At 38.5% G+C, this 24,511-nt stretch overlaps 1 protein-coding gene across 1 annotated transcript in view; it reads right to left on the minus strand.

Moving 5' to 3' along the window:
• LOC125178327 overlaps positions 1-14,164 on the minus strand; it is a 40,057-nt gene extending 25,893 nt beyond the window's left edge. Inside the window, exon 1 of the mRNA XM_047881823.1 lies at positions 13,477-14,164. Coding sequence (XP_047737779.1) covers positions 13,477-13,765 — 289 coding nt within the window. The 5' untranslated portion in view covers positions 13,766-14,164. The remainder of the gene's footprint in view (positions 1-13,476) is intronic.
• Between the last annotated feature and the right edge of the window lie 10,347 nt (positions 14,165-24,511).

Here is a 24,511-nt window from a genome sequence, read left to right on the forward strand (position 1 = left end):
AAATAACAATACAGTAATAATAACAATTTAATGAATAAAAATTTAGCATTTTGGGCAATTGAGCAATAACCACGATAAGGTTCTTGGCCCATTTCCCCTAGACGAATGAAGTTTAATTATAAATATAAGTTGATTCACTTCAGATTTAAATACTAAAAATCATGCATAAAAATGTGAGAACTTATGCCCGTGGAAATTGAAATTTTGATATATATTATAACGGTCAGTAAAAGATGTAATATTGAAGCAGCGCAAGAAATATAGTAAGAAATGTTGAAGCAGTTCAAGAAGTATAGTAAGTAATATTGAAGATGTACAAGAAATATAGTAAGTAATATTGAAGAAGTACAAAAAGTATAGTAAGTAAAATTGAAGCAGGACAAGAAGTATAGACATAATTATTGAAGAAGTACACATGTAATATTGAAGAAGTATTTTATCACTGCTGTATAATTACATGAATAATTCGGGAATGCAGTTGATAGTGCGCATAAGCGGGATGACTGGAATGTCATTGTGACACTTGATTGATTGTGAAAAAGCTCCGTGAAATTAAGAGACATCCAAGTCCGCCATAATTCCTGATTGACAATCACCAGGTAACGAACTGTGAGTGACAGGATCAGGCGTGGGCGTCCATAATTGGATTAATACAAGGACTCGGCCACACGTTGCTGATGACAGCCACGTGGCGATATGAAATCTCTTCCAGCAAACAACTGAAGCCTTCGCAACAGGAAACCTTTCTGAAATTCATGAAATAAACAAAGGTAAAGCTTCAGGTGATCGGAAAAAATGCTGGAAATAAAATTTGGGCAAACGAGAAATACGCGAGTTTTTGGTCATAATCGGCTATTAGGATGGGCGGTTAAGCACAGCTGAGTTGGAACATTGAGTTGGGTGTTCGAGATACGCAACGGGCTGTAAATGTTCTGCGATGTTAAAAATCAGCAAGGTCAACGGCTATAATAAACGCTGGAACCGCTGTTTCTACTTTCGTGGAACCTTGGAACGTCAAGCGTAGACGTTCGTAATAAAGATATGTTGAGGTTGTTGATTATTTAGAATTGACTTAATTCATCATAAAATTGTAATTTGTTTATGCGCAAGCGAATTAAATAATAATTAGTGAAACTTTCATCAACAAATAAGCTCTTTTAAATTAACCAAATATTATTTCAACGATACAAATCCCAATGTAACCGATCGAAGTGAATAATTCTGCCTCTTTAACCAGACATTCCGGCTCAGAAGATCAATTATCCATTCAATTTCCTGGCATCGTATCGAATGTGTTCAATACATAAATAAATGAGGCAATTGCATTAACTAACGGCGGTTGCTCAGCTTCAATTAAGCGTCCAAGAACCGGCCAATAATTTACTAATACCATTACTGCGAGATTTATATAAAGCGATTGTTAATTCAGTGAGAGCATTCACAGGCTGCGCTAATAATACAGATAACGTGCACGCTTTAATTGCTCTTATAAAGCACTTTGATACTGGGGGCAAAACATTTTCAGTTCTTAGGTGTAATACTCACAGGAACGCTTCTCAAACGGCGCGAGGCTGCAAGACAGTAATCTTGTTGCATGCGTGTTTTCTTAGAACATCAATGAGGGTTATTTGTAGACTATATACCTTGGGTCTTGTAAAAATTGTGATTTTTTTGTCTTCCAGAGTCAAACAAAACTCATTTAAGCAGACAAGGTTTCGAAAACCTGAATAGGCGGCTATTAAAAGTAAGAAACGATTACCAAAGTGGTGCTGGAGCATATCGTAGCAAAGATTTGCTCCGACATGACTTATGAGGGCACAAACCAATGTTCAGTGTAGTTGCGCCGCCGCAGCGCCGCTTTATAGCCGGAAAATCCACTTCGGCGCCGTTATTAGGGCGCTGCGTTGATGAGCCGCCACATTCCCAGTGAAAGTCTACAGGCGCGGCAACTTCGCTTTGGGTTACCAGAAGCTGGGGCGACTCTAAATTTTGTTAGGGTTGGTGCAGCTTCTCGACTGCCTGCGAGTACCGAATGAGCACCGTTTTGGCAGTGGTATGAATGCGGCCATATCGCTAATTGTGAAAAAATAACAACCCTGATGGTACTTGTAGAGTAATGCGACGCATGCATAAATTATATTCGCACGTATAACACTAATTCAGAAAACTCTGGTTTAATTGTTAACGAGTGCTAATACACAATATTATATTTTATACAATATTATGAATACATTACATTTGGATATATTAGGTAAATAAGTGTGAACATTCACATAACATAACGAATAAATCCTACTACGTGCTCCAAACTATATTTCAATGTTTGATTCTTTTTTTATTCGAGACGAGACAGTCCTATGAGCCTAATCCCGATCAGCGATTAATTTTTCAACTTTCTGATGAAATCCGGAACGGTACCGAGACGAGACGTGATATCCCGAACAAAATAGGAACTTACAAATTTCCGGAAATCACATCTGCTGAACGGGACATAACGAGACATGCCAATGTCCGATTTGAAATTTAAATGATACATTTTTCAGCGCTAAAAATTTGCAAGTACTTTAAACGCAAGGGCCAAAGCGGATGACTTATAAATGGCATTTACACGGAGGGCCCTTTGTTGCATCCACTTTCTATGGTTAGTTTTCTTGCGTCGACCACTAGCTCGACTAGCAGTCCAGCCTGTGGTGTCGTGTAGCTGTCAGCACTGGCTGCTTTGGGAGCTATTAGCGATTGGACAGCAGCTGATCATAAGACCGGCCACGGTTTCCATGCGTATGAATAGCACTGATGACCCTTAATGAATCCGCATTAAAACAAAGAGTTAAGCATTCAACAGAAAGTTATGGCAAGACGAGTTTCTAACTATAACCTTTATCAATTTGCATTGCTATCAATTACTGAGAATCGTTTATAGTAATTTGCTAATTTACTGCTTATTGATTGATTGATGATCTTCAGGAATAAATTGTTTCAGCTAATGCGGATGGCTTGCGGAATGATAATGACAGACAAGAATTTTCACCTAACCAGTCTTTCTACGACACCTAAAGACATACACCAGCAGCCTGACGTTGGACAATGTTTTAAGCCAATATTGGCTTCATGTATGCTTACTGTGATCGATGAAACTCCTGACATTCAGAATTGTGGCCTTCACTAGTGGTTGCCACAAATGCTCACCGTTTCAGTCACCTCATGGACGGTGTCAAGTACCAGCACGGATCCCATTACGAAGTTTAAAACGCGTACGGCCCGCGTTAGGAGCGATAATTTAAAGCGAATCGAATATGATTTAGTATTAAACAGGACTTCTCAGTTATATTGTTCTACCTACCATTTATTGTCAAGTCTGTCCATCAATGTAACTGCCAAATTGTGTTGTCAGTCAGCCGTCACCAAAGCTGCCCAACTGCCCATTACTAATCAAGGTTTTTTATTTTAATCCATACTATTCGTTTTCTGAATGCCTTGTTTTATTTTGCACTACATCACTAGAATGTTTCGTATGTTACGTTACGTCTTGTTTGATATTTTTTCCTCCAAGTTATTTAACACCCGGGATACAATTTTTGATATCTGCGACGCAATCATTGGCCCGATATTAACTTGATTCCGGGACTTTTTCCAGGGAATTCCGAGAAATTTCTCGTCTCGCTTTTTTGCCTTGTTTCATCTCGAAAAAAATATTCCGAGACACAGGATTCTACTCCTAACACACGGACTGCATGATCAGTGTGATCCTGATATCAGGATCACACTAAACGCTTCTTGTCTTGCGCGTTCATTCTAATTGAGTCTTCGTTACACTCCTATTGACCTCGTTTCGCATAATCTATGCGTTCTGAAAACAACCATGAAATATCACAAAATGTAGACGACAGGAATTATTAGGCAAATTATTACTGTATGGTTTATTCGTTCACGAATGGTTTGAAAACGTGAGTTTCCTCGAACTTCTTTTTGAAATCGGTTTCTGCAAAATAAACATACAATGGTAAAAGTATTTGCTTATAATTCGGTATTGCACATAGCGTAAATAAAAGAACTAAAATACTTTATTTCGAACATTAGCACATTAAAAACTTAAAACGAGTGTAAATATTCAGAACGAGACTCTTAATTAAAACACATATCAAATATTCCCTTCAGCCAGGCAAGTCGAGAGCCAGCATCGAAATAAATCAAACATGTAAATTAAAATCGATTATATCTAACTTGCGTACGACACATACGCTCCAAGCGGAAAATTTACTAAAAAAGGTACCTGTATGATCTCAACATTGTACAATTACGCTTCACTTATTATGGGGAATAACAATCAATATCAGAGCAGGCAATCGTTCATGCTGTGCATGCCACATCGGATCGGCCAGTCATTCAGTATATCCTTTCCGTAGCACAGACAAGACAACAGCAGATAAGGTCCCATGCGTCGTGGTTCCACTAAAATATCCTTGCCGATACTCACGGACGTTGAGCACAATTTTCATGATCCTTTAGTTGACCTCGAATTGACCAGAGTTACTGTGTGTCTGGTAAAATATCAATGTCTCTGGTAAAAAGTTATGTCTTTCGAATCATATTGCTGTAATACTCTCTAATTTTGTTATTCTCATGAAAATCTCATAGGCTACGTGTTGTAGACCAGAAATGCCTAACTTCACAAATACTTTTTAGTTCTTTACGTAGGCCAGCTGTCTACAATTCATAGTATAGCTTTTAAGTAAGTCTGCTTAAAGACACTTTTCCACAGCCTGCGCAACCTTTTAAATCCCAACCTTCTTCTAATTGCCCGCAGGAGGTTCAAAGACTTGGTGTGTTAGGAATGCGGAAATGTCTTTGGCTTTCAAGGGATCATGAACGATTTTAAGTAAGAAATTTTCTCCTTCACAAAATGCTAATGCCCAAAAATGGTAACGTCGCATATATTTGCAACCGTTGCCGCACGTCATTGTATTATTGAACAAAATCTAGCACATTCATTGCATTCGTGTATTTTGAACCTCCGTGTAAATGTTAGCTTAACGAAGCTTAAAATGCGAGCTGCAAGCAATCATCCCACTTAATTGCGCCATCAAGCAATCAAAGACGGCTGATCAAACAGTCCGTGACTCGCGTGATTAATTTTAACGAGAAATTTAATAGGCAAGCGAGCATAACAAATTGAGACTGCCAGATTATAGTACAAGATATTATTCCTTTTCCATGAGCAATGCATACAAGTTCATGAAGGGAAACGGAAACTTACACGATATTTAGAATGGTGTAGAAACTAAATTAGATCCTCAGCAATCCAAAGTACTGAGCTTAATCCCAATCAGCGACAAAAATCGAGATATTTTCCAACTTTCTGAGGAAATCCGGAACGATACCGAGACGAGACGACAAAATAGGAGCTTAAGAATTGTTGGGCAATCACATCTAACCGCTTATATAACGAGACAGTTATAATGGAGCCTCACTCCATTGATAAATTATTAGGACGCAGCAGTCATGTGTTGATACAAGTGTTAAAAACAAACATGTTAAGCATGAGAGGCATTATAGTTTGCTATATTCTAAAATTCAGGCATTAAAGCAACACTGGAATTGGGATAAAGGCCGCGTCGTTGAAAAATTATTCCTGAAGCAGACAAAAGAGAAATAAAATTTCGTTGAAAGAAGTTTAAGATTGTTTCATAGTTTTTGAATAGTAGAGAATTATTTTCATGTTTAAACACGAGCGATTAATGAGAAGATAATTTATCGATTCAAATTTTTAGGGTCGAACAATTCTTCAAATGACCTAGGTTGATAGAAAGGTATATAGGTTTAAGGAAGTAATTTAAATTTATTAAGGACGTTTCTTATAACACTAAAATGAACGTTGTTGTATTCGAAACGTCATTAAAAAGTTAAAATTACTTCATTAAACCTATCTTTCTAACAACCAATGTCATCTGAAGAATTGTTCGACCCTGAAAGTTTAAATCAATGAATTCTCTGGACATTAATCACTCTAGTTTAAACAAGCTAATTCAGTAATCTAATACTAATTATCTTCATGCACACCTCAGAAACTTTTGTCACAAACCATTAACAATTAACGCAAAAATAGCGCTGTCACAGAAGAAACAAAAAAAAATGGTGTCTACGTCAGAAGAGTTCTGTGAGGCACTTATTGTACACTTCATTAAAAGGCCAAAGAGCTCTGGAAAGACTTATTTCACTCCTATGCAGATCCGAGAAATTCCGTGAGGACTTATTTCAGCTCACTACAAATCCGAAAAGTTCTGTAATGGCATAATAATGTACTCCACTAGAAGTCTAATAAATCATCTCTTTCCCAAGCTCTCTGACCGTAGCCTGCACACACACATCAGCCAACTAATTATAATGCGAAGCTGGTCTTCAGACGAGGTAATTAAACCCTAATCATACTCTACATACAAAAGCACGACAGTCGTTTGAAAATTTCAATGTTTAGCACAAAGGCGACGAAATAACGAAAAATGCATGCAAAAACATATCAACATCCACGACCAAGAATCTGGTTTAATCGAAGTCATGCAGAATATGCTAGAGCGTCCTGTGGTCAAGACATCGCGAGTTTATGGAACAGAAGAGGATTTAATTGCAAACTTCATTGCGGGTATCATGTGCAGTTACTTCTGAAAGGAGCAGCGAAGGACTGCTTGTGTTCGTGGCGATATCAAATAACCGAGATTTGCATAGTGCATCAATGAGTCTTTTACGACCTGAAATAAAACCCTCGAGGACATTTATGACTTTCATCAAAGACATCCAGCACACAATTGCTATTGCCAGTGCACTGACTAATGATAAAATGATATCATGCTATACCAATAGAATTTTTTCGCAATCGGTAATAAATAAAACACAACCCAACTGAGTTTTAAAAGCAATTTATATAACTAGATCATTTCTGAACTGAATAAAAAATAATAGAACTCTGTTCCAAGGACAAAATTTAATGCACTAATTATTGAGTAAAATAAAGTATAATGAACACTATTGACTGAAATGACTTAAGTCTCTTGAAAGTATCTTCCACACTAGCGCCACGTTTCGTCTTATATGACCATCAGTGCAAAGAACGAGGGCCACACTACATATCGTACTAAACCAACCGCAAGGCAAGGTAAGCTAGCCTACGAGAGGCGCTGCGCGTCTCCGTGGTGTAAAATACACTCAGAGCAAGAAGAAAAGCTATGCGAACAATCGCATGAAAGGAAGCGGAACCATGATCAGAAGTGATGTGCTGCGCTATTAGCTGCTGGAGGCGAGAAGTGAGCAGCCGAGAGTGATCAGGTCTTCATTGTATGGCATCACGTACGTGATCTGCTGTCAGGTGCATGTTCTACTTTGAAAACTACGCGTAGCGACCAGTGACCCTAACATTCAGAAAACAATGGCATGGTCCGCATGGAATAACGGAATTAGAAATAAAATCTAATTTTTATAGTGTAGGTAATTTTCAAAACGGTTCTAAAATTGCTTAGCAATTACGCACACTTCGCAAAGTTACTTCGGACAGCTTGCTGGCAGTCTTGACTTCGCGGATAAAAGTGGAAGAGTAGGGAGATGGTAATGTTTTGTTCAGCAATACGGTAGGAAAAATTACTTCACTGCACGAAAAAAATCGCCAAAGCATTTCAAAAGCTTTGAATTGGGTCGTGAGCATGGAGAGGAAGTAAATTAATGATACGACAATTAGAATGGCCAGCCATGACGAGCCGTGAGACCATGCAGGCACTTGACTGCGCAGTCAGACACAGACGACGATAGGTCACAAATAGTTAGAATATGAAAAGTACAACTCGTTCATGAAACACACAAAAAAATAATATATAATTAAACATTGATGAGGATGAAAACATGTTAAATAAATGATACAACATCATTCGAAGGTTGATGATATAGAAATTACGATTTATCAGTCATGCGAACGAAAGAATTCGTTGAAGATCTTAGGAACATAAGTGACTGCTGAGAAGGCTGTTAAACACTTATACTTTCTTTCAGCTTGGACTAGAAATATTGTAGTTGGAATATGCATAATATCTTTCAACTGTTCAGGATGATTGTTGTTGCGCGCAAGGTCCAGACCGAGACAACCTGCCCGGGTATAATGTATAGTTCGCAGAGGGCCATACAAACATGATAAACGGGCCCCAGGCTCGCACTCCTGCTGGTTATGCCTGCAGAAGCACAAAGAAGGCTTCGTCTCAACACAGACTGGCAATCAGGCCCTGTTGTGTCGTGAGCTGTTACGAGTGCTGTGGGATGTAAAGGATTGCTTGTCTCGCTAGCATCCGAGGCGTTCGCAGAACAGTTATATTCCCCGTCAGGGCCAGTCATTCAGTCCGCTGTTGTGTCGTGAGACGTTACGAGCGTTGCGACGAGATGCAATGGATTCTTGCCAAGACTGTTAAAGGCAGCTTTTGTTTTCAGATGGGACAAAAATGTCCTACAAGATAAATAAATGTCGATAGAAAATTAATGAAAAATCTCGCAGGCTTGTCGGTCAAGATACTCTACAGCTAAAATCAATTATTGGTCCTGAAATACAGCATTCTAGTTGTGTACAATAATAATAATAAGGTATGCAATTTAAATTTATTTTCTGCCAATTTTCAGCTGCAACGCATGCAGCAGCATGATTCGAATGCTGCATAGCATACGTAATCAGTTCCTCGCTAACTTCTTGACTTAACTTTCAGAATGGGTATTTGAGATACCGATTTTGCCTTTTCGATTTTTAGAAGACGTAACGTCAAGAATTTTAGCAGCATTATAGGTAATTTCACTTTCGTTTAACGTTGCGAAGTGGACGCCAGAGTGATTGAGATGGGAAATACGATCATTTCATTCTCCCATCCAAAATACTATTAATTCACTAATTAAATATCAATTCATGCATTAAGTTATCCATACTGATGCCTAATAAGATAATTTTAGCAGAATTAGGGCAGAAATCATCTAATTTTCGAATGTTGACGACAGGATATAAATGTTGTACACCCGATGTTTTCAGCGTGCAGCTTTACCACTGAAGGTAATTAATTATACGTGATAGCGTCATAGAGCTTCCATGAATCAATACGACGAGTCAATAAAGCAATAAGTTTAACGCTACCTGATCCATCGCGTGCTAGAATTTCCTTGGGACAACGAGTCTTCTCCTACCCGACCACTCGTTAATTGAGCTCAAGATGCAGTTACACCTACTCCTACTCGGCCACTCATGCAGCTCAAGACGCAGTGAAACCTACTCCTACTCGGCCACTCATGGAGCTCAAGACGCAGTGAAACCTACTCCTACTCGGCCACTCATGCAGCTCAAGACGCAGTGAAACCTACTCCTACTCGGCCACTCATGAAGCTCAAGACGCAGTGAAACCTACTCCTACTCGGCCACTCATGGAGCTCAAGACGCAGTGAAACCTACTCCTACTCGGCCACTCATGCAGCTCAAGACGCAGTGAAACCTACTCCTACTCGGCCACTCATTGAGCTCAAGACGCAGTGAAACCTACTCCTACTCGGCCACTCATTGAGCTCAAGACGCAGTGAAACCTACTCCTACTCGGCCACTCATTGAGCTAGAGACGCAGTGAAACCTACTCCTACCCGGCCACTCATGGAGCGCAAGACGCAGTTACACTCAGAAAAACTGCAGGTATTATTATTTATTAAGACAAATATCGCAAAAGTATTTTCGATGTCGCATGATGAAAAAATAGTATTTGTGACTTGAAAATTTATTATTTATTTGTACTTCCAGACTGTCATTTAAGTTCAGAGTTTACAACGATAGAAATGAGGACCAGGATTCAACAAGTCATTGCTCGGTGGGCACACATAATATTCAGTATTTAGCTACTCAGCAAATTATTTATATATGTAGTAGTGCGTACAGCACAGTTGCTCAGTAATTAAAAACCAATGCAGGTTCATTACACCAAAAAGTCTAACGTTAAGCGTTTCCTCGGCACTGGGAACCCAAAGCAGCCCTATATATTTGCCTGTTTGTGAGTGTCAAAACGTAGCGATATTTTCAGCGAATGAACAATGAAGGATGGCGATATTTTCAGCGCTTTCATTTATGGCCTTACAAAATAAATTACATTTATTGACAGTAGGGCAGAGAACAAAGGAACAGATGAGAGGCCATGCAAAATTGGACTCCTGCAGGTCCTGAAAAACTAAAACTAGGTTAGTAAAATCCGAGGGAGATGAAAAGTAGGGCAACATGGGCAGCACCCCACTTTTGTAAACTAAATTTTTGAGGAAGTTTTAATTGATACGAGGTGGTTCTTTGTTTTGTTTAAAGGTACAACTAATGAGGAATGTATGATGTGAATTAGACGCTTATAGAGTTATTTAATTTTTAATGAAACACTATTTTGTAAAAAGTGTCAAAATGGGCCCATTGCCCCACCCCTGGGGCAATGGGCCAATGGGCCTGGGGCAAGGCGCCCACCCTTGGTCCCTTTCCCACAATTGCATATTTTTCGTTTAAAAATGATAAAACAACACATTACAGTTAAAAAAAGGAAAATGTAATAAAAAATATGACATTCATTCATTTATTAACAACTCAAAAAATGACGCGAAGAAAAATATTTCATTGAAATAAAAATATCTATCCTTGACTTGAAAAATATATCCTTGACTTGAAAAATTCGTCCTTGACATGAAAAAATGTATCCACTAGAAAAAATATATTTAGTTGACCAAACAAAACTTCTTTCCAGTTTCGTCCATAATCCCGATATTATGTGCAGAGAATTCGTACCTATAATCGTGATTTCAGCCAACACCATAAAAACTCATCAATTTTTGGTTCATTGGTGTTGACTGAAATCAACTTTTGGCAAGGCAAGAGTCAATAACTCGATAAGGGGTCATAAATACGCATAACTAGAAACTAAACCTGCTGCCTTGAGGCGGCAAATAAAAAATAAAGCAATATGAAGTGTAATTTGTAATTCAAAAGATAGTAATAATTTTGAAAAGGTCATTGAGACAAATCTAATGATGTATAACACAAGACTTCACCATGGGCGCTTTGCCCCGTAACACGCGTGGGCCCGTTGCCCCACTAGGTATCATTTCAATTTATATCGTGTCAACATTTTATTTTAAAAGCTGATAGTCTAAACTTGATCTCAAAATTATCCCTATAAATATTATTTTCAAAATATAATTCACAGTAATTTCAAAAGCTTCATCTACAGTAATCGAAAACAGTTTTATTTAGCAGCAAAAAATTTTATCTGGGCTAAAACAGACGCAAACCCTTAGCAATACGTAAATCCGTACACTTCATTCCAGTGAAACTGTCGACCGGCGGTAGAGAACACGGATCAATATCTGCCATACTTAGCGAGAAACCCGCTATGGGCCCATGACCCGCAGTGGGCTCGCTGCCCCATGTTACCCTAATCTTTTTAGTTCAGAACACGACCAACCTGGGGTAAAATTTACTGCAAGTCTTTAGGTAAAGTCTATCAAGAACACAAAATATCGAGCGTTTAAGCAATATATGAATATCTATATTGAGATTTGTTTATCAAAGGTGGGTAGATGTTAATTCAAATATAATGGCTACAGATACGACGATAGTGCGCGTCCCATAACTCTGATTCAGAACTGACAAATATGACGTTGAAAAAATTCCATGATACAAATTATTACATTTAAATTAGGTTTTTAAATAATATAATATTAAACGAAGTTGTAATCGAACCATATTACCGATATTCGTCCTCTATGCGAATTCTATAAATATGCGATAAAGAAAATCAAAGGAAATTTTAAATGAGAATTACCGAAAAATATTCCTTAAAATAAATGATATATTGATTACAAATGAACCAAATAGGAAAACTTTCACTGGAGATACAGAAAATTACATAATACATACAGAAAAATCTTGTAAAAATTACAGTAGAAGTTCAGGTCCCATGAGCAAAGTGATATCAATACAATGGCGCTGGTATCGATTTTGCTTTGGGTCAATCGCCACCGAAATCGCGAGGGATCAAATTAAGAGTCTCTAAAAGTAATGAAGAAAGGACTAAATGACCCGACTGCAATAATAAGATCTCGGGAGTGAGGCTAAAGAAGTGTAATTTGGGACCATGCGAGGTCACCAGCCCTGGTCACGAGGTCAACGCCTTACCCACGGCTGGCCGAGCCTTCCTTTCAACGTGGGGCTTCATTTTACTGTACAAAGAAATAACACCTCATTGCAGGAAAAATTCAATATACATGTGAAACGCCAATAGAAATAATTTAAAGTACACAATAACATTTAAAATGCTAATTTAGAACCCCAACTCCAAATATTTGTTGTTTAAGTAACATTTAGTCGGGACACGGACAACGATCAAATCAATGTCAGGTACGGCAGAGCTGCAGGGGGCTCATTCTGGAGTAAAATTTTTTTTCTAAATTACCATTTCTTTTTTAACAGAAAACAGAAACACCGATGTTCGGTAAACTGTAAAGCGATACGCTCAGCTATAAAAGTATTATAATTAGGTTTTTTATCAAGCTATTGTTGACGTACGTTAATCAGTGAAAAAAGAAGAGAGGAGAGACGGTTGATATTACCTCGCCCGTGCAGTGACTGAAAAAGAACACCGAGCCGCCCTGAACGAGACTCTCTCCTGGAGCCGCTCGATTAATGAAATTGACCGCCCGCTCGTGATGGACAAAGGCAGACCTCTTTATGGTCATGACGTCCCACACACTTTAGCGGAGCAGGAGAATGCAGAAAGTTTATCTACATCTCGTAGTCCACAACTTTTATTTTTGAGAGGATTAAGAAACTCCAAGGTGGAAGAAGTATAGAAAAATCATAAGAATCAGGAATGAATAAAAATTAAAGCTTTGAGTGCCCAACTAATGGTTGAACTATATAAGGTAGACCCACGAGAAGTTCCGAGTTTCAGTTCAGCTTTCTAGCTACGTCACGTAGATCGAGAAACGTAAACAAACCCGTCATTCCCATGACGAATTGGTTGACAGGTTTGAACGCATTTCGGTGATTGGTTAATGCCCGTGACGTCATTGAGATCAGTGACGTCATAGGCGAAAAACAAGCTCCATCCGCGAAAATGAGCTTCTCATGGGTCAACCTTATACTAGTTCAACCATGTGCCCAACTTACATTTTCAAGAAGATTATGAAACTCGAAGAGCGAAGGATAGAAGAATGAATAAACTTAGATCTTCCAGTGTCAACCGTTGGATCGTGTTTGTGACGACAACGTGAGACGTTGATTAAAGATTTATAATTTAATAGAATAATAATTAAATTTTATTTGCGATAAAATTAGTTCACGATGTCACGCTGATGAACACTGCATACGCAATCATACTCATTACCACAAATATGAAACGAACATAACACCAACAAAGATATAATTATAGTGTGAAGTTTCGAAGAAAAGCTCACCTGATAAGAAGGAAGGGTGGCGAGAGACAGGATAGGCGATGCTAGGTCGTCCGGTGGCGGCAGTGGCGACAATGGCCTCGAAGTCGCTTCTCTTCCGCCTTGACAAAGGGGAGAAATGCTGGGTTTGTCGTCCAGCTGCAGGCCGTGAATATGGATCAGTCGATAATGTCGATACGGGCCAGACTGCCAGAGTTAACGGTGATGTTTGTTGTAGAGCTGATGGTGTTTGTCTGAATGACAAGGAGGTGTGTGCGCTCATCCCAGGTGGTTGAGGCTGAGGAAATGACATAGGGCGAAATGTGCTCAACAAAGCTGGTTGCACCGGGGAAAATGCTGGCTGAGATGTTCGTAAGCGCGGTGAATGAAATAGTGACGGAATTTGGAATTTTCTTTGGAGAGTTACAGGAGTTGTATGGCTCGAGTGAGAGACGTGGAAAGAGGAATTTGAGTGCTCAAGGTTTTCAAACGAAATTTTTTGAACCTGTGTTGCAGTGGCTTTCAAATTGTCGGCTGGTGTTGTTTGAACCGCATAACTTTTATTTAGAGATGCAGAATGAATTTTTCCGTTTTCATCAGGTTGAGGCAAGTTAATTGAGAATCTCTCAATAGGAAAAGATAGGGGTAAAAATTTCGCATTTCTCACGTCCAACTTGTTCCTGGCAGTGAGATCGACGGCAACGTTATCTTTACTTTTAGACGATGCATCCTCTGTCATTAGTTCCGTGTTATACGGAGTCGCCGTGACATTTTTCATAGCAAGGAAGTAGATTACGAACTGCTTATGCAAAACAAGCTTTAATTCATTGTCAGCAAAATGCATATCCTGTTCACTGCGAATACCAAGTGAGCCAATTGCACGCTCAAGAGCATCATGAAACTGTTCACACATATTATTAGAAGCGTCGCTTGAGAGCAGTCGCGTGAGCGGCAGCAGCTCCAGTAAAACTTCATGTTTGTTCAAGGACCGCCGATCAATTTTCATCCTTTGCGGCCGCTGTTTTCCTTCCTGTCGTCGTAAATGACAAAAGATATTTCCACTTGACGGAAAACAGCGTTGCGGTAAAGGGATTCTAAAATAGCAACTGCTGGTCTTATTTCGCAACCAGCCGAAGTTTCGAGTGTTGATGGAAAAACAGCCAGATACTGCCGACATTCTTAGGAAAGTGGCTCCATTATACTGAAATTCTCGACAATTTTTCGTTAACAAAATCTTAACCTTTTCTTCATCGACAACAAAGGTCTGTTGTATCGCGTTATTGGGAAGTGCGAGGATCATTTTTACCTCAACGGAATTCGAAATATTAGGCGGGAAAAAGCTTGTATTGAAGAACTGAGGGATTATAATTTTTGCCTCGGCATCAGCGCAAAAACCCTTATATATACTCGTCCTTTTGATTGGTAATTGGGACGCATTTGGAGACCTAAAAATATCACTACCGAGCTTAAATAAATCTGTTATCACAAGCCCAATTTTGGTCACATCGTAGAACAAACTTGCGGTTAATTGAACAAAAGAGCTAAATTCTGAGCTCTTGCGCAGCACCGTTGAGAGAGACTTTCTTCTTCTCTGAAGGGAGATCAAGCATGGACTATATAAGATGAACACAGGCTTAACCTTAAGCGGTCTTTTGGCGTTCATCTCAGATTCATGACCCCATCTCTGTTTATTGCCTTTTATAAAGCAGCAGCCACCGTGAGCACGTCGCTTGCGACCGTCACAGCGTAAAGTTGGAGCCTTATAGCCACTTTTTTCGAAACATTGACTCTGGACACTAAGCAAAACCGCTGGTAAAATAAAAGAACAATCTTCAAACAAAGATTCACTCCTATTATCATTAGGTTTGTAGTTTCGAGCCCCAGTGAAATCGCCTTCTGCATGGACATGCTGTTTTACATGAAGCGGCGGAGGACCAATGAATGTTTCTTTGGACCCATTCCTCATGATTTCAGCAAGAGAAAAATAAAGAGTAAATTCCTGAAATCCTTGTACTGGCATTTTCAAATTAGTGTGCACATCAACATTTGAATTAGGCTGCATAAAACATTTCATCCACAAATTCGGACCACATAGGTTGATCCAACAATCCAGTCGAGGGAAGTTTATCCAACAATCCTGGGTAACGAACGTCCCCTTCTGAGCTGTCGCTAAAAGAAGAGGCTTGGAGACGTCTTCTGATCTCAAGCGGCGTTCTAGTAGTGAGCTAGAAAATGAGTTTTGAACGCCATTGCGGGCAATGTTCCGCGGAGTTTGGGCCGGGATTTGTGTTGTTATGGAGCTTTGCTTCGTTGGCCGCGCAACGGACGGAGGAAAAAGCTCAAGCACACCACGACTGGAAGGCCTCGGAACTCTAGTCAATTTTTTGGTGCCCGTCCGAAGTTTTCCACTGAATTTTGCTCTTTTAAATTTTCCAGTAAATAATTCAAATTCTTTTGTAAAATTCTGTCTTTTTCTGTTTAATAAAAAATTGCATATTGAAATATTGAACAACTCGCTCCTATGGACGTTATTATTTATAAACTGCAGTGCTTTTTTACATCCAAGTCGGCAAAATACATCACTTATGGCCGGGACGCTGTTGAATAATTCAAATAATTCACAAATTTTTTCTTCTGAATTCGAGTGATGAGAATACAATGAGCTACGATCAGCGGGCGTAAGCACGACAGTCCTCAGTATATCGTACCTGTGAGTCTTGATAAGATTGTTCGCGCAATGGGAACATTCTCTGTTCATGGAGCGAATATTGTCCTTTCTTCTCTTCTTCCAAATTTTCCGCCAGAACTTTTCATTGTTAATTCTTCTATTTTTGCAAGATAACTGAAAAACCATTTCCGCAAGCATAGCGTGCGGAAATGAAAATAAATTACAAAGAGAGCATTTATCAACAAACCAAGCCAAGTGAAAAATTTCAGCAGGCGACTTTCCCACTATATTTTTCAATTTGATATAAATCAAGTTATTATTTATTTCATTAGGAGTTGTCGAGGCTTTTTCAACAAGGTATTCATTTATACTAGTAAACTCGTCGCTGAGACCAGAACGCTCTACAATGTTAAACACCACGTTGGTATTACAGTTTCTTCCTCTGTTAGACAAAAAAGTTCGAATATTTTTGCAAAAACACGCAAATAATTCAGTACAAAAGCTAAAACCACGAATATTGATGTAACAGTTGTTGGCAAGTAATTTACTTGACTGGGATGTTCCGCCGCCATGATCATGTCCAAATTTTATATTATTAAAGGAAGCTGCACTCTCTAATGACGTGTCCTTACGTACTATTTCGTGGCGACTTTCAAGAAGCTCCCTGGCTTCTCCACTTTCAAAGTAAGGCATTTTGGAAAATCTGTTAGAGACAGGAGCCTCATGTTCGGCAATAGGCAGGTTATCACGCTCTTTGGAGATCATTACGGCCGAATGACGGTCATTTGAGGATGTATTAGCGGAGGAAACCTTCGCAAGATGCTCTTCTGGCGAGGTGTTTGATCCCTTGCTTTTGTTGACAAGTATATCTTCCTTGTGAAAATTTTCTGCAGCCCTCAAAATCGCACTTGCTGTCAACGATCCCGATCTTTTAAACTCAACGATCGGCTGTCTAGAAAGTTGATCTGAAATGCCAATTAGGGAAGAAACTTACACGATATTTAGAATGGTGTAGAAACTAAATTAGATCCTCAGCAATCCAAAGTACTGAGCTTAATCTCAATCAGCGATAAAAATCAAGATATTTTTCAACTTTCTGATTAAATCCGGAAAAATACCGAGACAAAACGTAATATCCCCAAGAAAACAGAAACTTAGAAATTGTTGGGCAATCACATCTAACCGCTTATAAAACGAGACAGAGCTAATGGAGCCTCACTCCATTGATAAATTATTAGGACTCAGCAGTCATGTGTCAATACAAGTGTTAATAACAAACATGTTGAGCATTAGAAGCACGTTTCTTATAACACTAAATGAACGTTGTTGTATTCGAAACGTCGTTAAAAAGTTAAAATTACTTCATTAAACCTATCTTTCTAACACAATGTCATCTGAAGAATTGTTCGGCCCTGAAAGTTTAAATCAATGAATTCTCTGGACATTAATCACTATTGTTTAAACAAGCTAATTCAGTAATCTAATACTAATATCTTCATGCACACCTCAAAAACATTTGTCACAAACCATTAATAATTAACGCAAAAATAGCGCTGCCACAGAAGAAACAAAAAAAATGGTGTAGCAAATTTATCAATCAATTTGGACAGGATAAACTCTAAACAAGTAAAAAATTACAGACATTGCGAGGCTAATATACCATTGCAGAAACTAAAAAATGATTTAGATGAATTCAGCATTAACCGGTGAGGTTAAAAAGGCAGGCTCACACGTGCAGGTCTTGTGTGAACGAAAAAAACGAAAGAGTTCTGTGGGGCACTCATTGTACACTCCTTTCGACGTCAGAAGAGTTCTGTGAGGCACTTATTGTACACTTCATTAAAAACATCTCTGTTTATTGCCTTTTATAAAGCAGCAGCCACCGTGAGCACGTCGCTTGCGACCGTCACAGCGTAAAGTTGGAGCCTTATAGCCACTTTCTTCGAAACATTGACTCTGGACACCAAGCAAACCCGCTGGTAAAATAAAAGGACAATCTTCAAACAATAATTTACTCCTATTATCATTAGGTTTGTAATTTCGAGCTCTAGTAGAGTCACTTTCTGCATGGAAATGCTGTTTTTCAGGGAGCGGCAGAGGACCAATAAATGTTTCTTTGGACCCATTCCTCATGATTTCAGCAAGAGAAAAATAAAGAGTAAATTCCTGAAATCCTTGTACTGGCATTTTCAAATTAGTGTGCACATCAACATTTGAATTAGGCTGCATAAAACATTTCATCCACAAATTCGGACCACATAGGTTGATCCAACAATCCAGTCGAGGGAAGTTTATCCAACAATCCTGGGTAACGAACGTCCCCTTCTGAGCTGTCGCTAAAAGAAGAGGCTTGGAGACGTCTTCTGATCTCAAGCGGCGTTCTAGTAGTGAGCTAGAAAATGAGTTTTGAGCGCCATTGCGGGCAATGTTCCGCGGAGTTTGGGCCGGGATTTGTGTTGTTATGGAGCTTTGCTTCGTTGGCCGCGCAACGGACGGAGGAAAAAGCTCAAGCACACCACGACTGGAAGGCCTCGGAACTCTAGTCAATTTTTTGGTGCCCGTCCGAAGTTTTCCACTGAATTTTGCTCTTTTAAATTTTCCAGTAAATAATTCAAATTCTTTTGTAAAATTCTGCCTTTTTCCGTCTAATAAAAAATTGCATATTGAAATATTGAACAACTCGCTCCTATGGACGTTATTATTTATAAACTGCAGTGCTTTTTTACATCCAAGTCGGCAAAATACATCACTCATGGCCGGGACGTTGTTGAATAATTCAAATAATTCACAAATTTTTTCTTCTGAATTCGAGTGACGAGAATACAATGAGCTACGATCAGCGGGCGTAAGCACGACAGTCCTCAGTATATCGTACCTGTGAGTCTTGATAAGATTGTTCGCGCAATGGGAACATTCTCTGTTCATGGAGCGAATATTGTCCTTTCTTCTCTTCTTCCAAATTTTCCGCCAGAACTTTTCATTGTTCATTCTTCTATTTTTGCAAGATAACTGAAAAACCATTTCCGCAAGCATAGCGTGCGGAAATGAAAATAAATTACAAAGAGAGCATTTATCAACAAACCAAGCAAAGTGAAAAATTTCAGCAGGCGACTTTCCCACTATATTTTTCAATTTGATATAAATCAAGTTATTATTTATTTTATTAGGAGTTGTCGAGGCTTTTTCAACAAGGTATTCATTTATACTAGTAAACTCGTCGCTGAGACCAGAACGCTCTACAATGTTAAACACCACGTTGGTATTACAGTTTCTTCCTCTGTTAGACAAAAAAGTTCGAATATTTTTGCAAAAACACGCAAATAATTCAGTACAAAAGCTAAAACCACGAATATTGATGTAACAGTTGTTGGCAAGTAATTTACTTGACTGGGATGTTCCGCCGCCATGATCATGTCCAAATTTTATATTATTAAAGGAAGCTGCACTCTCTAATGACGTGTCCTTACGTACTATTTCGTGGCGACTTTCAAGAAGCTCCCTGGCTTCTCCACTTTCAAAGTAAGGCTTTTGGGAAAATCTGTTAGAGACAGGAGCCTCATGTTCGGCAATAGGCAGGTTATCACGCTCTTTGGAGATCATTACGGCCGAATGACGGTCATTTGAGGATGTATTAGTGGAGGAAACCTTCGCAAGATGCTCTTCTGGCGAGGTGTTTGATCCCTTGCTTTTGTTGCCAAGTATATCTTCCTTGTGAAAATTTTCTGCAGCCCTCAAAATCGCACTTGCTGTCAACGATCCCGATCTTTTAAACTCAACGATCGGCTGTCTAGAAAGTTGATCTGAAATGCCAATTAGGGAAGACAATTTTATTTTAGAGCTACTTAGAAAAGCTGGCTTGAAAATAGAATGATTATTTTGAAGTTCCACTATTTGGTGTTCTAGTAAAGCACGTTTCGCCAAGTGATGGCTACCAGCCTCCGAACTAGATTCTGATCGGGTAGTCAAGTCACCGGCAGGTTCTTCCTCACTGAAGCAGTAGAGCACCAGCAGGACCATACTGTAATAAGCCTGTGAAAAGAAAAAATAATCAAATTAGTTTTAAAGTTTCCAATTGCTCGAATTTATATGAAAAAAATATATCTAAGATAATGTTCACCAAGCTAAATCGTTGAATGTTTATAGGTCAATAATTATTATTTCTCAATTTCTACTATTTTCAAAAATATTTAAAACTTCCCATAATTATTGTATTTCTAGTTCTATCATCTTGATTGTGTCGCACCACGTGCAGAATTTGATTAACTAAGTATAGCTAAAATAAATATGTATAAAAGTATTTGGCTATACTTAGTTAAGTTAGGCCAACTGGAATTTAGTTGGCTAAGTATAAAATTCCAGTAATCTACGCTCAACTCACAACGAGAAAAGCTTCAACCTTGTTTAGCTTCAACCTAAAAAATAAAGTTCAATGTCCGAAGCAAGGAAATTATAAGAGTTCTACGCAAAATATTTAACAGGACAAAATTCAGCACGGCAGGTACACGGCAATATATTTTATGTTAATGCGGACGAAACGCAGTGTGCGTCGAGCACTCGGCTAATAACGTGAGCTCTCTGTCAAGCGTCAACTTTGTGGCAAGAGACTCCAAAATTCTCAGCCCCAAAATTTTTAATTTAGTCGTTAAGTAAACAAATTCTGCTGCACCAAGCCTCAAGTTTATCACTTTTGGAAGCAGAGTACCAAACTTAGCAGCAAATTTATCGGTGAAAAACGCATCTTAAAATTCTGACGAATATAAAGTTTGATTCAAGCCGATGTCAGAGTGAATTTTATATTTATTTTCTGTTTTATTGAAAACACTAGCATACCTATTAATTGACCATACATAAAGTTTATTTTGTGAAAAACCCTAGATGTTACTAGAAAATGCCGTAATCTATTGCCGACGCTATAGTATCCAGATGAATATGATTCAAATATTTCATGGGTTAAAAGTGTCCACCCAAACAGAATGTGAGAGAGGCCAGCGCCTCTAAGATTCCTGGAACTGCGGAAGCGGCAAGACTTACGATGACATCGTCCGAAAAATAAGAGATACTCTGCGGACAATTTCTGGGTCCTAATACGATACTCAAATCGTGCGAGGGCAATAATTTGTGCTTTACTGTGTCGTAGATTTGGATGCACTTAGGAACTGTATGATGCGTTATCAGTCGGATCGGGAGTGCCCAATATCAGCCACTACAAAAAGGTTGTGTAGAAAAGCAATAATCTCTCAAAATAGTGGAAAAATTAGAGCTTACTTCTAAACAACTTCCTTACGTGATATTAATAATAATATTTTCTCCTTCCTAGATGATAATACCCTCTGAAGTTCTTGCATGTTAAACAGTTGGAAGAGTTATTTAAATCTTTGGTTGATTATCCGTAGACTTGCGCACGCCGAGTAAATCCTATATCGGATTTACTCCCCGCCAAGTTAAGCCTTCAGATCGCAAAGATGCAAATCTTAGGAAATATTGTAATTAAATCATCGATAAGCTTTCACAACGATACCGTTGAAACAAACACCTGATAACTGAACCACAAAATGAGAATGACAGAATGTCGCGCTATACATAGAAGTTACATCTGAGCTTCTAATCTTGATGATAAAGAAGCAGGAAGACATTTAAGTAAACGTTTTTTGCTTAAATAGGAAGGATTTAATTTGCATTCTTTTTCTAAATTTTCTTGATCCTACAGATGATGCCCTCCTATTTAAGTTATCCTGAAAACTGTCGTCTGTCGAATTCTCATTGGATAGTTTGAACGTAACAAATAATTCAAGTCTTCAAAATATTATTACGGTAACCCGACATAAAAACGTCTTGATTATAGCAAAATCAATGACAAGCAAACTGATCAGCGCTTCTCGTGTTGTTTTAAAGGAGACGACAAAGCTCTTCGCCGCATTTAGAGTGAAAAATATTCATATAAAAATATATAACTCAGTACTCACTGCAGTGAGTGACAGAGAGCGCATTTTCTCGTCGATGAAAACGTGAAGTCACGGACAGGCAGACGGACGGACATGGCGAGCACAATAGTGCATTTCTTCCATATATGAGAAAGTGCGCTAAAAATTGTCTCTGGAATATTTAAGCAGAAACAGTTGGGGCGCAGTCTCCGCTGCAGTGCTTAATTAGGCTACGGAATGCGTCGTGTTGCAGTACGGGTCACAGTTTGTCTGAACTATTTTTACTGCTTTACGCCATGTGAATGTATCAGCGATAATTTTTTTTACACATTATGGTAATAAGGTAACAAAATATTGTCGTTCGTTGCTTATTAGGTTTTTAGTGATCCACTTTACACGATTGCAAATGAAGTCTTACGAACCAGGGATATCTTCTGAAAATGTAGGCTGAAAATTATATGAAAAAAGTTATTCACATTAGCCAGTTTCCACATACTTTTGTACATATAAAGTAGAAAAGTAGTAAAGACACGTACGTGGCACTGACACCTACGAAAGAGACACGTAAGTGGCACTGAAAAGAGACGCGTAAGTATTGACCACAAGATATGACAACTCACTTGTGATCTGGAATCTTTAGCCATGTCAAGAGTGATTGCCTACAAAGTGTAGTTCTGAAGACAGATAAGTGAATCCAGAATCAATGATCATACACAAACTTTATAATTAACAATCTTTGTTAACTCGTATTAAACTGTGCCAATCTGTACCGTATTGATCTGTGTCATTCTGCTTCGTGATATTGATCTGTCGAACTGGAACGACTACATGTGCCCTATGGCGAATATTTAGTGCTAGGTACAAATACTCATACAACGATAGTACAAACGATCACTTAAAGTCTATATGCGATGTCTCGGCTGTTGCGGTAGCTGGAAAGCCCGACAACCCAATTCTTAAAAGCAATGCGGCAAGCATTCAATATTTCCAATAAGATCGGCACAAGATTGGAACAAAGCAATAGTTCCCAACCTCATCTGAAACATCTGCCACCAAAAAGGTACGTTGCGTACCCCGTAACGTCAATTCCAGAAATTTATATTGAGCGAGATTCCAGAAATTTAAATTGAAATTTAAAAACTGGGCTTTACTTATGATGGACTATTAAAACTGGTTAAAATGACTTTAGTGATATTGAGGTAAATATAATGAAAGATTTCAAACATAATATTTATCAATTTAATTTTATTTGTAAACCTTACATAAAGTTCTCGTTCGATGATTTTAGAAGCGCCTGGTAAATCTTTTAATTAATATAAGGGTTGAGAGCAGAACGAAGAATAAAAAAGGTCACTCCTACCAAGTAAAGGTAGCAAAAAAAGGTTACGGTTATTGGCTTATTGGCTTAATAGTTATTAAGGTTAGTGACTTACGCGTTTACAACAACACAAACATGGAACAACCTAAGGCGCTGAATACAATAAATTCGGGCGGATAAGTAGGATTCGATCCAGCAAGTAAAGTGGCACAAAATACGGAAATGTAACGAAGGGGAATTAGCGTGCGTCTCAAGGGCTTCAACGTTAGGCTGTGCATTATATTTGTTAGGTCTGTTTAACACGCATTAATTGTAAACAGTTAGACGGAATAACAGCAAATTGGAGTGTATATTGCAGCCAACAAATCGGATCTCAATCTCCTGAGGCAGCAACAATTCCTGGCGTAACATTATTCTACCTAATCTTCATTACAATAATACGTTAAACACGGAGCAATTTAAATCATAATTATTAAACTTCATTTCATGTAAGTAATGATTTATAGTGACTTTATTCCTTATAAATAACCGACAATGCAATGTTGGTATCATGAACAGATCAGTTGCATCGTCAGAATGGTTACACGCGAGCGACGAGGATCGCATTAAACTTATATAAACCTAATATTCTGGCCCTTGCTCGTCACGCCAACGGAAGCGTCAGTTTGATGACCGATCAGTGACGTTGACTCAAACTAAAAACCACAGTGAGACTCTTCACAGACCATATGATATGTCGTGATATTTAGTTAATGATCAATGTTTTGCTGGGAAATGTGGGCGTGTCATTCTATAGCTACTAAGGAATTACAGATAAATCATTTTATTATGAATAGAAGTTACCATATAAATAGGATTTTCCGCGTTAAAATTTTCAATCAATCGTGCTCTACTGGGCTTTGTGATATTGAAATGGAAATTCGTATATCGTGGCCAACTGAAGAATTAAAATAAATCGACGAACAATTATTGTTAAAGCTGCCTAAGGGAACTTTGGGTGATCAGAATTATATCTTTAATTGACTCCGCAAAATGATTTCGCGGATGACTCTCAATAGCTCCGATTTGCAACTTTTTAGCGTAAGTTATACGTGTTCGGGTAAGCCGGTGGTAACGTAGAGAGTTCAGCCGTCTTTAGAATATTGTAGATCA

This window comes from Hyalella azteca, unplaced genomic scaffold (genome assembly GCF_000764305.2).
Source record: "Hyalella azteca isolate HAZT.00-mixed unplaced genomic scaffold, Hazt_2.0.2 contig8896, whole genome shotgun sequence".
Classification (NCBI taxonomy): Eukaryota; Metazoa; Arthropoda; class Malacostraca; order Amphipoda; family Hyalellidae; genus Hyalella; species Hyalella azteca.